This window comes from Schistocerca nitens, chromosome 10, assembly GCF_023898315.1.
Source record: "Schistocerca nitens isolate TAMUIC-IGC-003100 chromosome 10, iqSchNite1.1, whole genome shotgun sequence".
In the NCBI taxonomy this organism is placed as follows: domain Eukaryota; kingdom Metazoa; phylum Arthropoda; class Insecta; order Orthoptera; family Acrididae; genus Schistocerca; species Schistocerca nitens.
The window spans coordinates 89,407,095-89,434,167 of NC_064623.1; the positions used below are offsets into that span (position 1 = coordinate 89,407,095).

Genomic DNA, 27,073 nt, shown 5'->3' on the forward strand with positions numbered 1-27,073 from the left:
CTCCATTCGTTTCCCATGCAGGAAGGTAGGGTGATTGTGGGAAGAGCTCAAAACTTCCGCAAAATGGTGGCCCGAGGTGTTGGAGATAGCAATAGGGTCCACGATAACATCATATGCTACTGTTAGGTCACACATTGGGGAATGGATTTTGGTCCCAGAGAGCCATCGGAGGGGTTGGCCCACATGACAGAGGAAGGGGTGGAACTGTTAAAACTACTAGTGAATGAAACCCAGTAAGCTCTTTTGCTATCCTGAAGAACGCAATGACACTTTGCACATGCCTGTTTATAATGAAAGCAGTTTGCCATTGTAGGATGATGGTTAAAAATGTGAAGAGCACATCTCCCTGGGCGAATTGTGTCGTAGCTGCCTCAGTCCGCCAAGGGACTGGGACAAGACGTGGTAAAGAGGAAGTGCAAGGAATGGAATGTTCTGCAGCAGTAAGGATAACTTTTGTGAGATTTTCCATCTAGTCATCACAACTGGGGAAATCTTGTTCTTGGAAGGTCACCAGAGAGGAATAAAGCTGACAGTCAGCCTTAGTAAGCTGCCATTTGGGTGTGCATGCAGATGGGGTAGGAGTCAGCAAATGGATAACACACGGGAAATGGTCACTCGAGTAGGTGTCAAAAATAACAAACCAGTCAAGACGATGGGCAAGCTGGGAGGTGCAGGATAGATCCAAATAGGAATAGGTGAGTGAGGAGTCTGAAAGGAAAGTGGGTGCTCCAATGTTAAGGCAGAAGAGGTTAAGTCGGTTAAGTGTACATGCTCGATGCTACCTCGACACTGGACGATTTCATGAACTGAGAGCTGAACTGGAGGTTGCATGTCTGCATGGCCATGTCCTTGATGGGGTGAGGGTTAACAAGAACAGAACTATAGGTGCCAGACGGGAGAACGCAGGGTTTGCTACTAGCCAGTAACTTGCGAGCAAATGGATAAGGCACTTTTTCCTTTACCCGGATCTCTTGGACATTGGACAGCCTGCTCATCAAGATACATGGGACAATCCCGAGAGGCAGCGGCATGGAAGCCACTGCAGTTGATACAGTGGGGAGAAGGAAGCGGACAATCACTCTCATGTGCATCCCTACCACAGGTTACACATTTGGCCAGGTGTCAGCAAGACAATCTTTTTTTTTGTTGTGCTTGGGAATCAGACATAGTCTCCAAAGGCAAAGTACCATTCCGTAAACAAGAGCATGACTTCACAGGGCTGGCAATTGCATCAACACCTTTCTGAATAATAAACTGCCATGCTATTCAGAAAGTTATGAACCTCATCTTTCACCTCGTTGTCAGAGCTGAATTGCTTTCTGGCCAAATGTTCTTTTAACCTAGGGAACAGGTGATAGTCACTGGGAGCCAAGTCAGGACTATAGGGTGGGTGGGTGATTATATTCCGCTGAAACTGCTGCAGGAGAGCAACAGTTTGCCGAGAGATGTGTGGGTGAGCACTGTCATGGAGAATGTGTATGCCCTTGCTCAACATTCCTCTTCTCCGGTTCTGAATTGTCCGTTTGAGTTTTTTCAGAGTCTCACAGTACCTGTCACCATTAATTGTGATCCCAGCGATTCAGCTCCAACGACGAGGTGAAAGATGACTGACTGCCAGGGCCAGTCTGCCAATATTTCACGGTACTGTCATTATTCTCTTCTGGATTTTCCATTGTTTAATCTACAGTAAAGTTCATTAGTCAAACAGCACTGATGAACTGAAACATTACGTACAACCCCATAATAGCAAATTGATCTGCCTTTAAAACGCAATGCAGCAGCAATTTTCATGGCATGCATTTGAAAAGTCCTCAGTAGGTTTCTGCAGGTATGTAGCACCCAGTATCTACACACAAGTCACACAATTCCTTTAAATTTTTCACCAGTTACTTGTAGGTGCAGAGCTTGCACCTGCCAGTGTGATCCATCCACCTAGGTGGCATTTTTCCATTAATCCACAGTCCAATCTCAAAGACTCTGTATCCATTGCAATCGTAAATGATGATGTGTTGGGTCAGTATGGGAACACATACAGTCATCTTCTGCAGAGCCCCATATTCAGCAATATGTGCTGAACAGTGTGCCCGAAAACAGCTGTGCCTGCACCAGCATTCTATTATGCCATCAGATCTGCTGTTTTGCAAGGCAGGCAAACCTCTGACATCCATAGACTGTGACGGGGTGTAGACTTCTGACACCTTGTCACCTACTAATGGTTTAACTGTCATTTAACTACTTTCCCCAGATGCGCATGACACCATCAAGCAAGCACCTGACCTGCCTCATCATTTCTGCAATGTTCATTCTGAGGTGCCAGGCAGTAACATTCTGCCCTTTGTCAAAGTCACTTACGTCAGTAGATTTCCCAATCTGGAGACTGTATCACCTCTAGAATAATTCCCCATTCATCTTTTCTCTGGTTTTATACATTCCTTACTGCGTCACTTATCCAGAGTGCCTCTAGGCGGCATTCAGTCTTGCCGAGGACAGTGGTCACAATGCTCGATTTGATCAGTGGATTTCAATATCATTGTTGTACCAATAATTATTTATATGCCATGTAATGATACCTACAAGCTGTTAAAAAAGTACCAAATATTTTGAGGAGTGTTGGTATACACTGAAACAAGAAAAGTAAGTTCAATAAACATGCCTAGAAAGACATACACTCTAAGATCTGAACTCTTGCTCACAGAAGGGACGGGAAGACTTTTCTTATGGATACAAGCACAGTCGCTACTTGGTGCTCCATCAACAATGTCAACAGTGTTCTGAAATCCTTTTGTATCACTGTACTCTAAGTACATCTCTTTCTAAACCTTAGGCAATCTGTAGTCAGTTGTTCGATCTGTGTTGCGTTGTAGTTTTTGTTGTGTCAGCGTCTGCTATTGTACCGTAAGTTACTCACAACTCTGGGCATGTGTCATGCAGACTTCCTACTTACACAGATGACTTAATTTTTGTGTTTACTATTGTGGTGGTGTGTGTATGTACAACTCATTCAGTACATTTTTTTTCTCTTTTCCACCACTAATTACCTGTGGAAGCCCAATAGATCATAAGTTATATAGCAGATACAACTTTTTGCTACAATGCAGCAAATTAAAGCTCTCTCTCTCTCTCTCTCTCTCTCTCTCTCTCTCTCTCTCACACACACACACACACACACACACACACACACACACGGGTGGAAGACCTTGCTCATTTCGCGCATCTGAGATGGAGGAGTGTACATGATATTTTGTACACAAAAATCCCAGACTAGTGTTCAATGATTAGTGCAGGGGAACACACGATTCATTTCAATTGGGTGGGTGGTTGTTGTTGTTGTTGCTGCTGTTGTGGTCTTCAGTCCTGAGACTGGTTTGATGCAGCTCTCCATGCTACTCTATCCTGTGCAAGCTTCTTCATCTCCCAGTAACTACTGCAACCTACATCCTTCTGAATCTGCTTAGTGTATTCATCTCTTGGTCTGCCTCTACGATTTTTACCCCCCCCCCCTCCCCCCACACACACACTGCCATCCAGTAATAAATTGGTGATTCCTTGATGCACAGAACATGTCCTACCAACCGATCCCTTCTACTAGTCAAGTTGTGCCACAAACTCCTGTTCTCCCCAATTCTATTCAATACCTCCTCATTAGTTATGTGATCTACCCATCCAATCTTCAGCATTCATCTGTAGCACCACATTTTGAAAGCTTCTATTCTCTTCTTGTCTAAACTATTTATCGTCCATGTTTCACTTCCATACATGGCTACACTCCATACAAATACTTTCAGAAACGACTTCTTAACACTTAAATCAATACTCGATGTTAACAAATTTCTCTTCTTCAGAAACGCTTTCCTTGCCATTGCCAGTCTACATTTTATATCCTCTCTACATCGACCATCATCAGATATTTTGCACCCCAAATAGCAAAACTCCTTTACTACTTTAAGTGTCTCATTTCCTAATCTAATTCCCTCAGCATCACCCGACTTAATTTGACTACATTCCATTATCCTCGTTTTGCTTTTGTTGATGTTCATCTTATACCCTCCTTTCAAGACACTGTCCATTCCGTTCAACTGCTCTTCCATGTCCTTTGCTGTCTCTGACAGAATTACATCATCGGCGAACCTCAAAGTTTTTATTTCTTCTCCATGGATTTTAATACCTACTCCGAACTTTTCTTTTATTTCCTTTACTGCTTGCTCAATATACAGATTGAATAGCATCGGGGATAGGCTACAACCCTGTCTCACTCCCATCCCAACCACTGCTTCCCTTTCATGTCCCTCGACTCTTATAACTGCCATCTGATTTCTGTACAAATTGTAAATAGTATTTCGCTCCCTGTATTTTACCCCTGCCACCTTCAGAATTTGAAAGAGGGTATTCCAGTCAACATTGTCAAAAGCTTTCTCTAAGTCTACAAATGCTAGAAATGTAGGTTTGCCTTTCCTTAATCTTTCTTCTAAGGTAAGTCGTAGGATCAGTATTGCCTCATGTGTTCCAACATTTCTACGGAATCCAAACTGATCTACCTCAAGGTCGGCTTCTACCAGTTTTTCCATTTGTCTGTAAAGAATTCGCGTTAGTATTTTGCAGCTGTGACTTATTAAACTGATAGTTCAGTAATTTTCACATCTGTCAACACCTGCTTTCTTTGGGATTGGAATTATTACATTCTTCTTGAAGTCTGAGGGTATTTCGCCTGTCTCATACATCTTGCTCACTAGATGGTAGACTTTTGTCAGGACTGGCTCTTCCAAGGCTGTCAGTAGTTCTAATGGAATGTTGTCTACTCTCGGGGCCTTGTTTTGGCTTAGGTCTTTCAGTGCTCAGTCAAACTCATCACGCAGTATCATATCTCCCATTTCATCTTCATCTACTTCCTCTTCCATTTCCATAATATTGTCCTCAAGTACATTGCCCTTGTATAGACCCTCTATATACTCCTTCCACCTTTCTGCTTTCCCTCTTTGCTTAGAACTGGGTTTCCATCTGAGCTCTTGACATTCATACAAGTGGCTCTCTTTTCTCCAAAGGTCTCTTTAATTTTCCTGTAGGAAGTATCTATCTTACCCCTTGTGAGATAAGCCTCTACATCCTTACATTTGTCCTCTAGCCATCCCTGCTTAGCCATTTTGCACTTTCTGTCGATCTCATTTTGGAGATGTTTGCATTCCTTTTTGCCTGCTTCACTTACTGCATTTTTGTATTTTCTCCTTTCATCAATTAAATTCAGTATCTCTTCTGTTACCCAAGGATTTCTACTAGCCCTCGTCTTTTTACCTACTTGATCCTCTGCTGCCTTCACTATTTCATTCCTCAAAGCTGCCCATTCTTCTTCTACTGTATTTCTTTCCCCCATTCCTGTCAATTGTTCCCTTATGCTCTCCCTGAAACTCTGTACAACATCTGATTTAGTCAGTTTATCCAGGTCCTATCTCCTCAAATTCCCACCTTTTTGCAGTTTCTTCAGTTTTAATCTATAGTTCATAACCAATAGATTGTGGTCCGAGTCCACATCTGCCCCTGGAAATGTCTTACAATTTAAAATCTGGTTCCTAAATCTCCGTCTTGCCATTATATAATCTATCTGAAACCTTTTAGTATCTCCAGGGTTCTTCCATGTATACAACTTTCTTTCATGATTCTTGAACCTGGCTGGTACTTTATCAATAATTTTCATATCTGCATCATCTTCGATACTTCCATGCCACAGGGCCACAAGACCACTGAGGTACATTGCATTTCTCTCAACAGGACTTGCAAAAGTGTGATTCAGAGCCACTGGTTACATTCAAAATTTTGTTAACTGACAATGTGGGTTTCATGAGAGGTGGTGTGCAACACATCACTTCCTGGCCTTTCTTGTGTGCTCGTCAGAGAGCTATTGTCTGTGCCAGAGCCACTATCCAGGGGAAAGAGGTTTTCTCCAGCCTGCAGTTGGTGGGAGCATCTCTCCTTAATTCTCTTAAATGGATTGTGGCCAGAGCCTACACGGCTAGTTTATAGGATTGTGATTTCCTGTGATGCCCACTATTCTCCGAAATCCTTTGGACAGAAACTTTTGAAGGTCTTAGTAGAAAGTTCTATTAGTGGCAGCAAGAAACAGCCAATGGAAAGGCCTATATTACTGTTCCTGATTCCAGTAGGATGAAACACCTTAATGCGAAAATAGATTCACAAACAGGTTGGGGCTCACTAAATCGTCCACTGGCAGCCCTGGCAAGGTTGATGGGCAAGTTGTGGATTCTGGAGGGTGGAGTTAGTGTTTTAAAGTCACAGGTTATTGTTCCTTTGTGATCAACAAAGTTATTTTTCATATGTGGAAGGACTACAACAATATGCATTTCTTGAGAATGTGTAGGTCTGGAATTCTTTTTTAGTTTCTTTCCATTTACCATATTTGCACAAATATAGGCTGTGTGTGAATATAGGCCACACCTAAACTATTGACACGAGATTATAGTAAAAAGTAAATCTTGAACATAGGCCACACAACTAAATTTATCTCCTATTATGAAGTACTACCACCACGTACATGATGCAGACAGTAAATTAGCAACTCTGCATAGCAAATGAGCAACTTCAAGTTATCAGGTATGTACTATGCAAACGAATACATATTGAGATGCGGAAAGATGTGCTCAATTTTGTAGTTCAAAACAGGAAATGTGTATATGCTGCTACAACTGAAATGATTCAAATTGAAGGCTGAAAAGTAGCACATAAAAGAACTGAAAAAAAAAATTCACAAAAGAAATTTAAAGTTCACTGCAAAATTCTGACTATGCAAAATCTGACTCCTGCTTATGAAAACAATTTGATATTGTTACAGCATCACGTGATCCAGCTTCAACATAAAAATTTTTACTTACATTCCAAAATAGGAAACACAGACCAAATGCTGGTCTCTATGGATATTCCGAACAGCACTACAGTAAATAATGTAGGGGAATCCAGTGAGCGCATACATGTGGTGCTGAAAAGCAGTGGTGCATTAGTTTCTTTTCTCAAGAAATTTACTGTATTTAGGAACAAGGTATATGCTTTTCCTTCTTAAGTCTTTGATGGTTTACAAACGTAACTGAAGTAACTTGTCACGGTATAAATTTCAATCCACAAGACATATGTACAGGTCAATTTTAAATTGATTTATGATCTGAGAGAAAAAAAAAATCTTTATTATAGGCCACACCATGATCTTTCAAGTCAAAATTTAGTAAAAAAAGTGTGGCCTATATTTGTGCAAATACATTATTCTAGGTGACTGTTGCCTTGTGCTGAGACTGCAGGTAATTCATAAGAAGAGGTGGAAGCATTAGTCATCTGGATGTAGAGTTCACCAAGCATAGCGGACTTGGTGAGGTTTAATTAAAAAAATCTTTGTTTGCTTAGAAATTTTGGAGCGTGTCTTTTGACACAGTGATGGTGAAGCATATTATTCTTCTTCTTTTTCTCCCTGTAAAGATTGTCAGATATTGTGAGCAGCCAATTGACACCAGTGTACTGGACTGTTAGCGGTGTATGTATTCCAGTCCAGTGCCCGCATTACAGAATTCTGCTGAGAATAGTTCGATAGCTACATGGATTATAGTTATCGAGTTTGTAGTAATGAGAATTTAACCAAGTTTCACAAGCCAAAGAGAGGCAGTAACACTTATTAGATAGATTTCACAGTGTACCCATACAGAGGATTAATCTGGAGCCATCCATAAATGTTTATGATTAAATCTACAGAACAGTATGTCACGTGATTTGTCTCGCATGCCACAGATAGTTACTAGAGCAAGGATACGGGCCGTGGTCGCGAGTGTGATTTTGCTCAACGCTCAGGAAGCTACATGAATGGACAAAAGAAACATTTTGAACATTGTGACATCTCATAACCATCATATCTGGTTTTACAAAAATCCCCATGCGATTCCAGAAAGACGAAATCGGCACCGTTTCTCTGTAATGCACAGACAGACATACTTGTTGATAGATTAACAGAGCCACACATGCTACTGACAGATTAAATGGGGCTCAATATAATTATTTATTTATATTATTATGTATGACCACTGAACTGGATGAATTGGTTGAAAAAGGCCCTCACCTTGGACTCTGTTTCACAGATCTCAGTTATGGGGACACTACAGTATAGTGCTGTCAATATATGCCAGCATGTAAAACAACAATCGGGTTGACTTTAAAGAAATAGTGATTCATAATGCTGTACAGCAGAAATATACATTTTTATGGATGGTGTTCAGATCCAGCCCCTCCTATGACCAATTTTTCTGTTCTAAAAAAATATGCTTTTCCACATCCACATGCATTGTACTTAGTCTCTTGTTTGTGTGAGTTCTACAATCTCTCAAAATATTCAACATTTTTTTTCCTTTTTAACATCCTCTACATGGTATTACTGACTTGTTCCACATACAAGCAACTTGATCACATATATAGATCTATACCATAAACAAATAAATCTATACCATAAACAAATAAATTCTCCTGGATTAAGACTATCACAAAACCTCAATAAGATCAACATGCAAACACAGACAATTCAGACACTTTCAAGTTTGTCAAACGTTTCTGAGGGGTGAAATAATTACTCTAAGTTTTGTTGTTACAAACTGGCAAAACATGAGAAGAGTGAAGTCATAAAAAATGAGGAGGAAACATGAGAAAAACTGAGGTAAAAAACATCACATGCTGACAGGCCATAAAATGAACAAAATACAGCCTTGTTGAATCAAAGTCTTCAATAAGGAATTTGAAATGACAATCACTTCAAAGGCAGACAGAGACAGTTGTAGCAGCTTTCAAACTTAAAACAACATGGAAAACCAGTTGAACATGTATAACATTATCACAAAAAAATGTGACACACACTATGTCAAAGATGTCATCACTGATGTCTCACAGGTGCCAAAACATGTCTGGATAACATTTAATTTATATGTAAAATTTTATATGGGTCTGGTGGACAATAATTTTTTTTCCTTTCTGCAAATACTTACTCTTTTTCATTTCTTAATAAAAGAGATACCAAAATGTTAATAATGTAAATACCTATATTAATATTACTTACTGGCTCTTGTTTGATGGTAACTGAATCACAGATAGAGCTTGTATGTTGTCCTGAGGCCATCTCCTGTAAGAAAAACATAACTGAAGTTAAACTACTGAGAGTAAAGCATACATCACAGCAAAACTAGGTGAAAATATCTATATTTGTAGACCAGTGAATTCTAGCTGTATTTGGAGTCCTGTTTTCATTTTATTTGATCAAAGGTTTGACACATTTATAATTATGACACATTTATAATTATAGGATGGAAGTTGGCAATTACACCACTCTTAATTGTTCTATACATAATGAAAACCTACAACCCCTTCCTGGTCACCACGACCAACTATGTTCTTCCCCATTGCTTCGATGTCTTCCTTTAATCTGACCTGGTGGGGATCCCAAACATTCAAACTGTACTCAAGAATTTGTTACAGTAGTGTTCTCTACATTTTCCATAGAATAAGCCTATAGTATGACATATTGTTCTTTCCTATATCTATGTAAGTTATCTCCAATTAATAGCAACAGCTGTTTAACTACACTTAGTAACATGATCAATAGAAGTGGCTCGTCATAACAGCATATGAGAATGTATATAGGATGGCGGCATTTTTAAAATATAAATACGTTGAAGCAGCTACCTCCAAATAATAACAAAAGTATAAGTATAGTTAATAATGTAAGTCATCTTAGCAGCATACTATGCAATGTATTTTTATTTTTATTTATTTATTTTTGCTTACATCCCTAAAATTCTACCCAATAATGGGAGTTTTCAAAAAAATGATGTCTCAATGAACAATTTTATCTAAATTTCACAGAGTTCAATCTCATCACAATCTATAATGTTATCCTTGTGAAATCCTTCACTCACTCCCATTCCTTCACTGTTGCGTGTGTTTAAGGACTTTTTCCACCTTCCAGTCAGGTGCTAGTTTCCTCAGAGCAACAGAACTCCCTTGCTATAAATACAGTTGACAACTGATTATACAAAGAAACAGACAGTTCAGTGTTATTTCATAATGCACAGAAATTCTGTAGACTAAACACTGATACAAGAGCTCAGTAATGAGAATGAAATATGGTTAAAGAACAGATTCTTAAACAGTGAAAAATTACTTTTCTTTCTGAGAGAAGTTTCGCTTGTGATTAGCAACTGCCTTTGCCAATTATACACGAACCAGGGTGGAGCAACAGAGTACATACATTATGTGTCTGTCATTCTGTTCGTATTCAATATGAAAAATAAAAGAGAAGACCATCCCTAGGAATGGATTCGCGTGGAAACACATTATGGAATTTGAAAAAATAAAAAATAAAAGCATAGACAAAGGGTTCGACAGTCTATTGCAGATTAAATGGGAAATATGGACACAGATTTTTGAAGACTTCTCAAAACACAAAGCACATTTTTGTTTTTTCCCTTAGAAAATACAGTAAAAATAACAAGGTGAATCCCTACAATTGTTTCAGTGTCTCTCATTTATAGAAATGCTCTAATTTCTTTCCTCACCTGAAATAAACTACAGGAGAAGAAAATGTTGTGTCAAAGCTGTGCCAACAAACATTACATATTAACAGACTATTGTTATTACTGCATGACAACAACAAATAGGACAGAATATAAAATAAAAACTAATATTGTTGATACAGAAGTACAACAAAACATATTACCAGTTTATATCTTACCAACCTCAAACAAAAAGAAAATGATATGATGAGTATAAAAAGAAAAATTATTAGGGTTTCAGTAGGAGTAAGTTTAATAATTAACAAGAAAATATAAATATTGGTGAACTACTATAAAAAGAATAATGTACTGATTATCAAAGCCAAGACATACACAAAGACATGACCTACCACAATATACATGTCTGCTATCTGTGCAGACTATGAAGAGATTGAGAAAAAGATGAATTAAAACAAAAAATTGAGTACATTAAGAGAAAGAAAAAAATAACTAAGTATAACAGTGCATGAAGAAAACACATAAGAACATGAATTAGGTAAAAAGCAATGAAAGAGGAAGTGGTCTGTTAGAATTTTGTACAGACCTCAACTGTTCTAACAATAATGAAAGAAGGTATTATACTTGGACAATATCTACTGCAACTGGTTAAGTTTCAAATTATTGTACTGTCATGGAATCTGAGAATTAAAACCCAGATTTCAAACTGCAAAAAATTCCAGGAGCAGATGTGAACTATAATCATGATATATTGATCATGAATCACAGACTAAATCTGAAGAAACTGAAAAAAGGCAGGATATCATAGAGATGGGACCTGGATAAGCTGAAACAAACCAAGACCATTGGACTACAAATCAGAGAATTAGATGATTACTAACTGCAGCATGGAAAAGGAATACAACAGAAAAAGAATGAGTAACTTTGACTGATGAAAGAGGGAGAGTAGCAGAGAATCAAATAGCCCCACAGACACCACAAGTAAAAATTCTTCCACCACACAGTATATATTAAATTTGATTTATGAAAAGAGAAAATATAAAAATGAAATGGGCCAAATGTATTATAGATGCCTAATAAATGAAATTTATAGGAATTTCAAAATGAAAAACCATGAATTTGATGATTGACACTGCAGAAGCATGCATAGCAATGGCAAAGATAAATGCCATGTACAGCAAAATTACATAACCTGCTTGGAAAAGAGAAGCAGTTTCATGAACATCAAAAACTCTAATGGGAAGCCAGTACTAAGCAAGGAAGGGAAAACTGAAAGGAAAATATAGGAGCATACAGGGGAAACAAATTTGAAGACAGTATTACAAAAAAAAAAAAAAAAAAAAAAAAAAAAAAAAAAAAAAAAAAAAGATGGAAGATAAGATACTGCAAGAAGAATTTGATAGAAAAACAAAATACCCAAGTTGAAACAGATACCAATTGAAAAGAAGGTAGCTGCTGACAGGTGTTCCCGAACCATGAGTTTATAAGTCGCTGTTGTAAAATATTAACATGAATTACATACAGAAGGATTGAAAAACTGACAGTAGCTGATCTGGGGTGTGACAGTTTGGGCTCCAGAGAATGTAGAAAAACCAGAAGTAAAACTGACCCATTGAAGATAGGTTGCACAGATACATTTACATACAAAGTTTTAGAACCAGAGTTAACAATGGCAAGCAAAACATGTTATATGGGATTCTGAAATTTCAGGAATAAATAGAGAGATCAAAAGATAATCTACAATATTTCCAGAAAGCAGTCCTGAGAGTTGAAGGATTTTAAAAAGAGGCAGTAAATGAGAAGGGAATGAGATAGAATAGAAGCTTGTAACCCACATTATTCCATCTGTACAATGGGTAAGCAATGACTTTTTTTAACATGGTTGTGACTTAGTAATTCATACACACCACCTTTTACACATTCCACTGATAGAAATTCTTTCACTGAATAGGAACTGTATAGGTAGGTGATACAAAATTTTGGTTGCAGCCCTGTGAACCCCTTTCAATGCTAAAGACAGCCTTAATGTGGAACAAATAACTTCTTTTTTCCTTCTGGTATTGTAATTATGTACACCAGTATTCCTTTTGAACTGCAATGAATTTGTTACTACAAACCTTGCAAGGGAATAAATATACAGTGAAGATGTATTGTAAATGATTAACCCCTTGAACAGATGTCTACAAGCAGATCATTGGTAAGCACTGCAAATCATACTTACCACATGTTTTTGAGTAATGAAGACTTTCTTTCTAAAAGTTACCACAGAACACTATTCCATTATGATGTTACTGAATGAAAATACGCAAAATATGTCCATTACTGATTTCTCTCTCCCCAACATTTTCAATGATTCTAAGTGCAAATATGGATGAACTAAGTTGTTTTAGAAGTTCCAAAATGTTCGTTTTCCAGTTTGAATTCTCTAGCTCCAAACAATTTTGAAGTTTCCAACTTATTTATTATTTTCTCACCAAATGTTACACTTATCATTGGTGCAGTATCTCTAGATATCCAGAACTGAATATGTTGTGTCTTTTTAAAATCGAAAGAGAGAGACCATTCACATAAAACAAGTTACAGTATTCACTGTTACACAACACAGGCATGTACTCCGGGCTACTGCATCTCCAAGCTGCCAGCAATACTAGAGCATGATGCGTAAGATGAATAATACAACTACAACATAGGCACACTGCATTTGTTGTCAACCGTATCTCCAGCATCCGTCACGGCAACACACAGCAACAGCACCAATACTAGAGGTACAGCAATTAGAGCCGCCATCGTGGGCACTAATTCTTCTTCCCCGGATCACCTGCCTGCTGATCCCCACAGCAGTATTCTTCCACCAACTGGCTATAAAATACACCACACGGCCAACCAGAGACAGTTTCACAATGGAAGTTGCGAAGGGCCAACCATTGACCGCCATTGCTAGTTACTCGGCCCGAGTTCCCTTCGCCTCGGCACAATCCAATTCTTGGCATCACGTTCGCGTCTTCTCTCCATGCCCTGTCGGGTGCCCCATACCTGCAACCCATCAGTGCGCAACTCACTGTCACTCGCGGATCGCAGCCCATGTGACAGAGCCATCTTTTATGAGTATAAATAATGTTTATTTATTGGAGAGCACATTAATTTTGGCTAGCTCTCTTGGCCACTATACAAAACCAGTCAATGATAGTTTTAAGAACATTGTGTACCAATTCTTTTGTTGCTGTATATATTCTTGGAGTGATTACAGTAGTACTACTCCACAAAAAGAACTGCTTTTTTTATTCACCATGAAGCGGAGATGCTGAGTTGCGGAAAGGAACAATAAAAAGAGTGTCGAAAAGCTGGTTTTCAGCCAACAAGGCCTTTGTCAAAAATAAACACACACACACACACACACACACACACACACACACACACACACACGACCACGATCTCTTGCAGCTGGCTCCAGCTGCCAGAGACTCTGTGTGTGTGCGCACACGCGCGCATGTGTGTGGTGTCTATTTTTGACGAAGGCCTTGTTGGCTGAATGCTAGCTTTCTAACAGTCCTTTTGTTGAACCTTGCTGCAACTCATCATCTCCATTATATGGCGAGTAGCAACTATCCTTTTTGTATATTGTTACATTCCATCCTGGATTTTCCCTTTTTTAACTGTTTTATTGTTGTATATTGGGAAGAAGATTGTTTACACAAGGATGTTTCATATTTCATGTTACAGACATCTAGGGGGCACTTCTAAGTTCTACATAGCAACCCATGTCTGGAATCAACAGCCAATGACACTACAGAGCATAAAAAAAGTTATAGGTACTGGTGTCCATAAATTATGTATATACAGGGTGATTCTGTTATAATGTTACAAACTTTCAAGGATGATGGAGAAGATATCAATTGTACTGGAAACAAATGAGTCATAAGTTATAAGCAAATACCATTCTGAAACCTCTGACAGTGGAATGCATGTACCGATATTATTGTTGTTAAGAATTTAGAGTATGCAACTTTCAGAGGCAGTAGTATGGACCAGAACATGAAAAAAATGTCTGGTAATCAAGAACTGTAAAATGCTTACTTTAAGAGCTATGAGCACTTGTTCAATAGAGGAGATGTGTTTCACACCTGGGAAGATGAACGAGTGGTCACAGCTCCTGAGATATGCATTTCAGAGCCCGTGTTTATCAGACATTTTTTGTCGTTTTGGTCCAGGATGCCAGTGTACAAGACTGTTAGCAGCTTTGATATGACTCCAAACCAAGTTTCTCAACAAGAACTACTCACTGGTCCTCTTACATTTGTTGGGTGTAAGATTAATTTTTCTTGCACTACCAATGAAGTTGTGACCGGTAATTCGTGGATGACTTTAGCTATAGTGCATACCCTACATTCTTACCAACAACTGTACCGGTACATGTATTCCATTGTCAGAAGTATCAAAATAGTTCTCGCTTGTAACTTCCAACCCATTCGTTTCTGGGACAGGGATCTTACCCGAGATTGAAACATTTATCCTTCTCCTTCACCTGGAAAGTCTGTATCATCATCATGGAATCACCCCGAATACACACACATTTACAGGCACTGGTGCCTGTAACTTTGACATTCTGTAGTGTCATTGGATGACATTTTCAGACATAGGTTCCTGCATAGAACTTTATCTACAGTTAAACCTCTTTATAATGTTCCTCCATATAATGTTTTCCTCTATATTACGTCCGTTTTTTTCGGTCCCATCTAAAAGCCCATATAAACAATGTTAAATTTTCCTCTTTACTGAGTTTCCTCTATATTACAATTTCCTCCATGTAATGCTCATATTTTTGGTACCCTGGTCAATTATTTATCCCTTTATAACGTTTAAGTGACTGGATATAGACACACAGTTTTCCGTTCTGTGGATTCACAATTTGCACCGGCTCAGAAAGCTTGCGCTCAGCATGTTTCATATGTCAGTGGCAGAACCTGGTCACATGACATGTGACGCACATTCTGCTTGCGATCTTTTTGGTGCCATTTCAGTCGATGCTTTGTATTCATAGGGTGGTGTGTGAGCTGAGCAGCAAACAGTTTGTGTGTCTAGTGAGAGTGTGTCTTCGATATAACTTTTTTTTTTCTTAAACTTTCATCAGTGGACATGAGTGAAAAGTGGAAGAACATTTCTCTGGAAGAGTAGTTTTCTGTTATTAAAAAAGTGGAGGCATCTCCTGGTGTGAGTCACGTGGAGCTAGTGAAGCAGTTTGAACTGGCCCCCTCAACACTACTATGAAAAACAGATCGTCGATAATGGATGGGTTTGAGAATTGTGGAAATTCGAAACGTATGCGTGTGAAACCATCGACTTACGATGAAATGGAGGAAGTTTTAACAACTTGGTTTCAGCAAGCATGGGCTGCAAACTTTCCTATAAACTGAACTATTCTGAAGGAGAAGGTGCTTCAAATATCACTGCAGTTAGGAATGGAAAATTTTAAGGCATCCAATGGATGGATTGATAAATTTTGGCAGCATCATGGTGTTGTATACAAAGCAGAATGTGGAGAAAGTAAAAGTGTGGATGAACCAACTGTAACTCAGTGGATGCAGCCTCTCCCTAATCTGATACATGGCTACAAAGTGCGTGACATTTATAACACTGACGAAACTGGCATGTTTTTCAATTTAATGCTGGAGAAAACATTTACTTTTTGTGGGGAAAATTGCCGTGGCGGTACGAAGAGCAAGAAACGTCTTACCATTTTGTTGTGTACAAACGCCGATAGCAGTGAAAAACTGAAACCTTTGGTTATCGGGAAACCAAAAAATCCGACATTTCCACATGTTGTTGTTGTTGTTGTGGTCTTCAGTCCTGAGACTGGTTTGATGCAGCTCTCCATGCTACTCTATCCCGTGCAAGCTTCTTTATCTCCCAGTACCTACTGCAACCTACATCCTTCTGAATCTGCTTAGTGTATTGATCTCTTGGTCTCCCTCTACGATTTTTACCCTCCACGCTGCCCTCCAATGCTAAATTTGTGATCCCTTGATGCCTCAAAACATGTCCTACCAACCGATCCCTTCTTCTAGTCAAGTTGTGCCACAAACTTCTCTTCTCCCCAATCCTATTCAATACCTCCTCATTAGTTACGTGATCTACCCACCTTATCTTCAGCATTCTTCTGTAGCACCACATTTCGAAAGCTTCTATTCTCTTCTTGTCCAAACTGGTTATCGTCCATGTTTCACTTCCATACATGGCTACATTCCATACAAATACTTTCAGAAACGACTTCCTGACACTTAAATCTATACTCGATGTTAACAAATTTCTCTTCTTCAGAAACGATTTCCTTGCCATTGCCAGTCTACATTTTATATCCTCTCTACTTCGACCATCATCAGTTATTTTACTCCCTAAATAGCAAAACTCCTTTACTACTTTAAGTGTCTCATTTCCTAATCTAATCCCCTCAGCATCACCCGATTTAATTTGACTACATTCCATTATCCTCGTTTTGCTTTTGTTGATGTTCATCTTATACCCTCCTTTCAAGACACTGTCCATTCCGTTCAACTGCTCTTCCAAGTCCTTTGCTGTCTCTGACAGAATTACAATGTTATCGGCGAACCTCAAAGTTTTTACTTCTTCTCCATGAATTTTAATACCTACTCCGAATTTTTCTTTTGTTTCCTTTACTGCTTGCTCAATATACAGATTGAATAACATCGGGGAGAGGCTACAACCCTGTCTCACTCCTTTCCCAACCACTGCTTCCCTGTCATGCCCCTCGACTCTTATAACCGCCATCTGGTTTCTGTACAAATTGTAAATAGCCTTTCGCTCCTTGTATTTTATCCCTGCCACCTTCAGAATTTGAAAGAGAGTATTCCAGTTAACGTTGTCAAAAGCTTTCTCTAAGTCTACAAATGCTATAAACGTAGGTTTGCCTTTTCTTAATCTTTCTTCTAAGATAAGTCGTAAGGTTAGTATTGCCTCACGTGTTCCAACATTTCTACGGAATCCAAACTGATCTTCCCCGAGGTCCGCTTCTACCAGTTTTTCCATTCGTCTGTAAAGAATTCGCGTTAGTATTTTGCAGCTGTGACTTATTAAACTGATAGTTCGGTAATTTTCACATCTGTCAACACCTGCTTTCTTTGGTATTGGAATTATTATATTCTTCTTGAAGTCTGTGGGTATTTCGCCTGTCTCATACATCTTGCTCACCAGATGGTAGAGTTTTGTCATGACTAGCTCTCCCAAGGCCACATTTCCGTGCAAATATACAAACAGTGCCAAGGCATGGATGACGAGTGATATATTTTTACGTTTTCTCAGAGAATTTGTCGCCAAAATAGGGAGTGCTACAAGAAAAGTGCTGCTGTTTGTGGATAGATGTGTGGCACATCCACCAGACGTATCCTTTCTGAGAAATGTGAAAGTAATATTCCTGCCACCCAACTGCACCAGCCATCTGCAACCTTTGGACTTGGGAATAATACACGCCCTTAAGGTTAAATATAGGACAGCCCTTGTAAAAAAGGCCTTGAATTTGATGGACCAAAGAAAACCGAGAAGCCAGCAGAGCTCACAACTGAAGCTGAATATTTTACAGGCAATGAATTTAATTATGTACTCATGGAGGGAAGTCAGTGCTGAAACTATTAAAAACTGTTTCACAAAAGCGGATTCTTTGAGAACGAGATGGCAGCTCCTGTGGAAGATGTTGCAAGTGATTTGCAAGAGTTTCAGGAATTAATAGGCAGTGATTCTGTCACTTTTGAGGACGTTGTGGCTGTGGATGACAATGTGGCAACCACAGGAGTACAAAGTATTGAGGAGCTGACTGCAGAGAGAAGCGTGGAGAATAATAGTGGTAGTGAAAGTGATGGTGACAAGGAAGATGACCCTGTGCCCTCATATACTAAGGCAGCTGAAGCCTTTGAAACATTCAGGAGATATATGATGGCCCATAGACTTGAGGACAGAATGAAATAAATGATTGCCTTACAGTCAAGGAGAAATAGAAAACAAACATGCTTGCTTGAATATTTTAAAAAACCATAGGTATATGATTTTCAGATTGCATAGGTCCTTGAGTTTTGTTCAAATTTAAGTTCCATTTCATAATTTTATTATTAAAGGAATTTTTTTGTAACTAATTCTTTTTTAATCTGTACAACTTACTGTGTTTTTATGTGATATGTGCAGTATATCATAAACAAAATTTGGCTCATATTCTATAATTGCGTCAACTGAAGAACGGAATACCACTTGTCAGCTTTGGACAATGATGTCATATCTTAAGAATCTGTTATAACTTTTTACAGTACGAACTGATCCACTTACTTTCACCCATCCACCTACCAGGCCCCATGTTTTAATTACAAAAAACTAATCATTTGCAATGAATACCATATTATGGTATTGTGAAAATTTAAAATGTCATCTATGGCACCATTTGTGAAAGCTGATTTTTAGTGGTATCCCTATCTTCAGTAATGCCCTATAATTATTATTTGGAAGCCTTCCTCTTTATAGTGTTTTCCTCTATACAGTGTTCAGAATTTGTGGTCCCTTGAAAAACGTTATATAGAGGTTTCACTGTACTAGGTATCTCCTGCAAACACTCTAAGTATGCAACATGAACTGTGAAACGCCCTGTATACTAGGAACTGCACTCTCTTGGTTTGATATGACTTTATCCATTGATTGGCTGTACCAAGAATTGCACTAAACCTCAATTTATCTAGTGGAATACTGTGATTCGAACAGTCAAACGCATTAGATACGTCACAGAAAACATCAACCAGTGCTATTCCGTAATTTAATGTTTGCAAAATTTGGAAAGTGAACATGTAAATGGTATTCTCAGTAGAGAAACTCTCCTAGAATCCAAACTGTGATGTACTGAGAATATTACTATTGCACAGAACAATAAATCACCTTCTCAAAAATTTTGGATAATAGTGTAGAGGAACAGGTCAGTAGTTAATGACGTCTCCCCTGTCACCTTTCTTACGGGGGGGTTTAACAATGGTATATTTCAATTACTCTGAAAAAATGTCATGAATTAGTCATGCATTACATATTGCAGATAAGAGAGGACCTATTGTATGATGATAAATATTTAGTAAGCTGTCAGAAACACCATCAGATCCAGATGAGCTTTTATTTTTAGGAGAATATACAATTTTCTTAATTTAAGAAGGAGAAAGATATTTTGAAAATGAATGAATGCTCAGGGATGAAAAATGAAAACTGTTTAAGATTACTGCTGCCAGTGTATGCCTACAGAGACAGCAAAGAACTACAAACATAAGTTGAAAGGAGTGGATTCTGCCTCAAAAATATAAGATGAACATCTATAATAGCAAAACATAAGTGGTAGAATATAGTTAATTAACAATGTCATACTGAGGGCATAGGCTAGGAAATAAGACAGTAATGGTTGTAGACAAGATCTCCTACTTGGGCAGCAAAATAACTAACAATTGTAGGAGTAAGAGAGCAATGAAATGCAGACTTCTAATCTCAAGAAAAGTGTTTCTGAAAAAGAGAAATTTTTTCTGGAATCAAAGAGAAATTTAAGTGTTTGAAAGTAATTTCTCACCTCCATACCAAGAGCCATTGTGCAAAGATCTTTGAGAAACTTTTGGAAAGACCAATTCGGACAAAATAGGTGGAAGGATGAGAGAACAACAACATGCATTTAGAGCAGAAACATTCACAGAATATCTAATTCTCACTGTAAGATAGCCACAGGAACAAAACTATGAATATGGAAAAGATCTGTTACACATCAAGACAGTAAGGGAACAGGAGAGTGAAATTTTTGAAGTCCAAGCAGTACAGCATTGCTCAAGCACACGGAAGTATCAACATGAACCAGCCACTAGGCATAAACATTATGACACAGTTAGTCACTCACCAAGAGTGCGACATTAACATTTCTGAGCGAGCGTTAGACAAGTGGAGACCACCTATTACTATCATAACATTGCGTAAGAAGCACTAATGAGGGCATAACAACATCTGTCAAGGGTTTGACAAAGCAGTAAAGACACTAAAATAAACTGGTTAAGCAAATGTAGCAGAACAGAAGAATGCTAACAAATCATAAAAAGCTGAACTGATTCAGTTGTGACGAATGACGTCAAAAATCAGAATTAGCCCTTGATGCCGTAAATACCCCACCTCGCTAGGCTAGAGGCAGTCAACCAACAGGATAGATGGCAATCATGTCATTCGCACTCAATTTTCTGATTACTGTATTGTAACATCTAGTTTATAAGACTGTTCAAGTACTGGCCATACTCCTGCCACCTTAAGAGATGACCACCGATCTGTAGCCATGGGTGATAGAAGTCACCCTTCGGTACTAGCCATCACCAATGTCCAGTCCAGTGACCTTCTAACACCATTCCAGCCTGGTGCTCAAACTGCTCTAAACTTCAGCATTGCTTGGGTCAGGCGGCCTACAGAATTGTTGAGCCAGGATCAGTTTCTGACACAACCTCATGGCATCGGACAGTGTGGTCCATCTGATGGCACAACACACGATGTGACCTGGGAGGGACAGAGTAGTCCCAGACTGGTGTGCGAGACAACACGCACATGCCGTAGTCATCGCCACGTCTGAGCAGAGTTTCTAAAGGGGCGTGCCTTAACACTACAGCCTGCAAACTGCTCACTAGACGTTATCAGCATGAGCACAGGGCTGATGCAGCATTACACTGAGCGATATGCACATATACAGATGGCAATAGTATCACATACACAAGGTATAAAGGGCAGGGCATTGATGGAGTTGTGTCTTGTACTCAGGTGATTCATGCAGAAAGGCTTCCAACGTCATTATGGCTGCACAATGAGAATTAACAGACTTTCAACTTGTGATGCTAGTTTGATTAGAATACAGTGGACATTCCAGTGTGGAAATTGTTAGGGAATTCAATATTCTGAGATCCACAGTGTCAAGAATGTGCTGAGAATACAAAATTCCATGCATTACCTCTCAGCACAGACAATCCAGTGGCCAAATGCCTTCACTTAATAACTGAGCAGCCATGGTTGCACAGAGTTATCAATGCTGACAGAGAAACAACACTACATGAAATAACCATAGAAATAAATGTCTGACACATGACAAACACATCCGTTAGCACAGTGCATGAAAATCTGGCATTAATGGGCTACAGCTGCAGACAACCGAAGTGAGTGCCTTTACTAACAGCCCAACTGCAGCACCCCTCCTGGGCTCATAACTATATCAGTTGGACCCTAGATGACTGGAAAACCATGGTCAGGTCAGATGAGTCCTGATTTAAGTTGGTAAGAGCTGATGGTAGGGTTCGAGTGTGGTGCAGATCCCACGATTCCATGGACCCAAGTTGTCAACAAGGCAATGTGCAAGCTGGTGGTGGCTCCATAAAGGATAGGCTGTGTGTACATGAAATGGACTGGGTCCTCTGGTCTAGCTGAACCAATCATCGACAGGAAATGGTTTCGTTCAGATTCTTGGAGGTCATTTTCAGTCGTTCATGGGGCTTCGTGTTCCCAAACAATGAAATTTTTATGAATGACAATGCACCATGTCACTGAGCCACAATTGCTCATCATTGGTTTGAAAAACATTGTGGACAATTCAAGTGAATGATATGGCCAGCCACATGAATCCTGTCAAACATTTATAGAACATAGTCGAGAGATCAGTTGACGCACAAAATTCTTCACCAGCAACACTTTTGCAATTGTGCTTGGCTATAGAGGCAGAGTCCTTACTGTCTTGCTAAGCCACCAACTGCCGTCCAAGATACGGCAACGATGTGCATTCAGAGAAATAAATGAAGCTATATTTAATCCTGTTTTACTGTGCATAGTGATGCCACACAAGTTCCTTGGACTTCATCCTGACAACAGTAGCGATTTCCAGCCTGGGAGTAGGCGGCCCTACAGATCCGCTGATGACTTCTGTGGACATTGTAAAAGCATTTGATAGTGTATGTAGTAACAAGGTATGGAAGTACCTGTAGAACAGAGTAGCAGAAAAGCAGACTATACTTAGGATAAGAGACGTGTACAATGGGAGTGTGAGCTGCGTGAACTTGGGAGTAGAGAGATCAGACGGACTGCACACAAGTATGGCTTGGGACAGGAAAGTGCATCTTCCTCATTGCTCTTCACTGTTGAGATGGATGAGATAATGATCAGAGTAGCACAACTGGTGAATGTAAGATGAAAGCAATTGGGTTTACATACAATTTCATGATTTGGAGAAACAAGGAGAAAGTGCAGGAGCAACTGGACATATAGCAAAAAATAGTACAAGGTTATCCGATTGAGTTTAGTGTAAATAACTGTCAAATGATGGTGACAGCCATGAAGAAGGAGAGAGTCACACCTGGAATAAAAATCAGTGGGGAACAACTGAGCAACATGAGGAGTTACATGTATCTGGGAAGCTTTACGCAGGAGAATGAAAGAAATGCCAAAGAAATAAATGAGTCGGGGATATAAGCTTAAGCATTCTGCTGTGTGTGCATGTTAGAAGCCTGATATGGAGCAAACATAACCCTCATACCAGCAAAAGTTATACACACTATGATATCAAAAGTATCCAGACATCCACCAAAACATGTGTTTTTCATATTGGGTGCATTGTGCTGCCGCCTACTGCCAGATATTCCATATCGGAGACCTCAGTAGTCATTAGACATTGTGAGAGAGCAGAATGGGGAGCTCTGCAGAGCTCACGGATTTCGAACATGGTCAGGTGATCGGGTGTCACTTGTGTCATATGTCTGTATGTGAGATTTCTACAATCCTAATCATCCCTACGTCCATTGTTTCCAATGTGACAGTGAAGTGGAAACATGAAGGGACACATACAACACAAAAGCACACAGGCCAAACTCGTCTGTTGACTGACAGAGACCACCAACAGTTAAAGAGGGTCTTAAAGTGTAATAGGCAGACATCTATCCAGACCATCACACAGGAATTCCAAACTGCATCAGGATCCACTGCAAGTACTATGACAGTTAGGCGGGAGGTGAGAAAACTTGGATTAAGTGGTCGAGCGGCAGCTCATAAGCCACACATTACATCGATAAATGCCAAACGATGCCTCGCTTGGTATAAGGAGCATAAACATTGGACAGTGGAAAAAACTGATGTGCGGAGTGACGAATCACGATACACAATGTGGCGCTCTGATGGCAGGGTGTTGTGAGTATAGCGAATGCCCAGTGGACATCGTCTGCCAGCTTGTGTAGTGTCAACAGTAACATTTGGAGGCAGAGGTGTTATGGTGTAGTCTCGTTTTTCATGAAGGGGGCTTGCACCCTTTGTTTTGCATGGCCTACATTGATGTTTTAAGCACCTTCTTGCTTCAAACTGTTGAAGAGCATTTCAGATATGGCAATTGCATCTTCTAAAATGATCAAGCAGCTGTTCATAATGCACAGCCTGTGGCGGAGAGGTTACATGACAATAACATCCCTGTAATGGACTGGCCTGCGCTGAGCCCTGACCTGAATTCTATAGATCACCTTCGGGATGTTTTGGAACACTGGCTTCATACCAGGCCTCACCGACGGACATTGATACCTGTCCTCAGTGCAGCACTCCTTGAAGAATGGGCTGCCATTCCCGAAGAAACCTTCCAGCACCTGATTGAACGTATGCCTGTGAGTGGAAGCTGGTTGGTTGGTTATTTTGGGGAAGGAGACCAGACAGCGAGGTCATCGGTCTCATCGCATTAGGGAAGGACGGGGAAGGAAGTCGGCCGTGCCCTTTCAAAGGAACCATCCCGGGATTGGCCTGGAGTGATTTAGGGAAATCACGGAAAACCTAAATCAGGAAGGCCGGACACGGGATTGAACCGTCGTACTCCTGAATGCGAGTCCAGTGTCTAACCACTGCGCCACCTCGGAGTGGAAGCTGTCATCAAGGCCAACAGCATATTGATTTCCAGCAATACCGATGGAAGGCGCCACAAACTTGTAACTCATTTTCAGCCAGGTGTCCGGATACTTCTGATCACATAGTGTATCAGGTATTCTAAGTTCCAGTCCTGGCATGTACCTCAGAAACATTGGTAACGAAAAGAAGAAAGAGAAGTAAAATACAAGTTAGTGGAATTAAATTCTCGAGAAATGGTATCAGAGTGACAAAGATGGATAGTTTAAGGAATGAGAGTACCAGAGAATTAGTGAATGAGGAACCAATAAAGGCTAGCAAAGAGGAATTGAGGCTTAGATTCTATGGCATGTCAAGCAAATGAAGGAGAAGACAATACCCAGAAAGGTACATGAGACGAAAAGGGAGGGTAAGACAAAGAGGTTGCTAAAAGGAGTGAAGGACCGTGTGTAAATGAAAGAGGAAGATTGGATCAAGGTGAAAGTGGAAAGGTGGTAGGAAGACAGTAGATGATGGAGAAGCTTGTGTTCGAAACAGACCCAGCCACCAGTGACTGGACACTATACAAGATGATAAAGTCTTTTCTGTTAAAAGACTGCGAGGATTGTAACCTTATATGGAAGAGAAAAGTAGATAATAAGCACTGAGGATAAGAAGAGAACAGAAACATTTTTAATGTGAAGCTACTAAAGAATACTGTAGGTTACACAGATAGACTGAACAAGCAATGAAAAGCAATGGGGAGAAAAGAACTTGTGGCACAACTTGACTAAAAGAAAAGTTCAGTTGACACACTTCTTTAGGCAACAGAGGGAAGTGTGAACCATATATTGGAGCAACATTCTATGAAATGTCACACATTTTTTGTAGACAATCTTCTTTGTAGACTCATTGCATTTTCGCAGTATCCACACATGAACCACTTGTTTTATTACGTTATTCAATTTCATGTCCCCACAAACTGTTATAAACTGGTATTAGTATTAGTGAACTGTTTCCAACTGCGTCCCACTGATATTGCAGTCATACCATACACTTTTCTCAGTTTTGTGAAACGCACAGTTTCACATTTCTGAACATTTAAAACCAGTTGCCATTCTTCGCACCACTTTGAATATGTTACTAAGATTTGACTGGATATTTGTACAGCTTTTTTTTCCAGTTAATAATCCATTATAGATAACTGCACTTTCAATATTGTCCATCAAGTAATTAATATGAAATGCAAGGGGCCCCCAGAACATGCATGAAAGTACTTCCACTTTTATCAATTAAATGTGGGAAATTATATATCAATATTAGTTCTGCTGTTACAAACTAACACAACAAGAGTGTGGTGAAGTTATTAAATGTGAGGGGTAAACATTCTCTAAAACAACACACCTAGCCAGTGCAATAAGGCAAAAGAATCATGGGCTGACTATCCATAAAACATATAAAATGCAGCTTTGTTGAATCAAGGCTTAGGTAAAGTACTGGAAAGCAATAATCATTAGAAATGTCGATGCACACATTTCAGCTTTAAGACTTTAAATAATAGCACTAAAAAGCAGTCAAACTTGTACCATGTTATCACAAAAAAGTGACACACATTGACTGAAGCAAGTCTTGGTAACAAAAGATCTAAAGCAGCCAGTAATTTATATTTGAAAGTCTATGTGATTGTGTTGGGAAATAAATTCTTTCACAAAGACTTATTTTCTTCTTTCTTGATAAAAGACTTGCTGCTTCTTACGTTTATTTCTTTATACTGTCTTATGTTAATGAATAACATAAATGTTCAAATTAATATTACTTACTGGCTCTTGTTTGATGGCCATCACATCAAAGACAGAACTTGCATGTTGTTCTAGGGCCATATCCTGCAACATTTATACAATTGTAAACAAACTACATAGATGAAAATTTGGGAGTGGAGAATTATGGTCTGTATTTGGAGTCCATTTTAGCACAGATGAGTGGAATATGCTATACGAAAATCAGAAGCTTCAGGGATAAATAAAGAGATCAAGAAGTTCAGGAAGCAACACTAAGAGTTGAAGGCCTTTAAAAGGAAGCAGTAAATGAGAAGAGAGTGACACAGAGCAGAAGCTTGTAACACATGTTATTCAATCTGTATATTGGGCAAGCAACAACAGTAATCAAGGAGAAAGTTTTGAAATAAATGAATGTTGGTGAAGATGTCGAAATATTTAAATATTACTGTTGACAGTGTAATTCCAACAAAGACAGCAAAGAACTAGGAATACCAGTTGAGTGGAAAGGGTAGTGTCTCAAAAATACGTTATAAGATGGACATAAATAATAGTAAAACATCGGTGATGGAATACAGTCAAATTAAACCACTGTACTCAGGGTATTAGATTAGGAAATGATACATTAAAAGTAGCAAATGAGATCTGCTATTTGGGTAGCAAAATAACAAACAATGATAGAAATAAAATGGATATAAAGTGCAGACTGTAAAGTTTCCCGATGAAATGAATGTTTCAGAGATGAATAGAAACGTAAATGATGGAAACTTTACTAACTTCTATTCCTGCAAAGATCTTTCAGAAAGTTTTGAAAACTTAAAGTCAGACAAAAAATAGGAGAGACGAGAGAACGACATGAGTTCAGCAAGATGGTCCACAGTAGAC

The 27,073-nt window shown here is 39.2% G+C and overlaps 1 protein-coding gene across 3 annotated transcripts in view; it reads right to left on the bottom strand.

Annotated features, from left to right (window-relative positions):
- LOC126210584 (zinc finger protein 501-like) overlaps window positions 1-27,073 on the bottom strand; it is a 299,013-nt gene that overhangs the window by 250,561 nt on the left and 21,379 nt on the right. For 2 of the 3 annotated variants that reach the window (XM_049939851.1, XM_049939853.1), the window contains exons 2-3: window positions 26,234-26,296; window positions 9,086-9,148 (exon numbers count right to left, since the gene is read on the bottom strand). In XM_049939851.1, the coding sequence (XP_049795808.1) occupies window positions 9,086-9,148; window positions 26,234-26,296 (126 nt within the window). The remainder of the gene's footprint in view (window positions 1-9,085; window positions 9,149-26,233; window positions 26,297-27,073) is intronic. The other variant, XM_049939852.1, reaches the window with a different exon arrangement.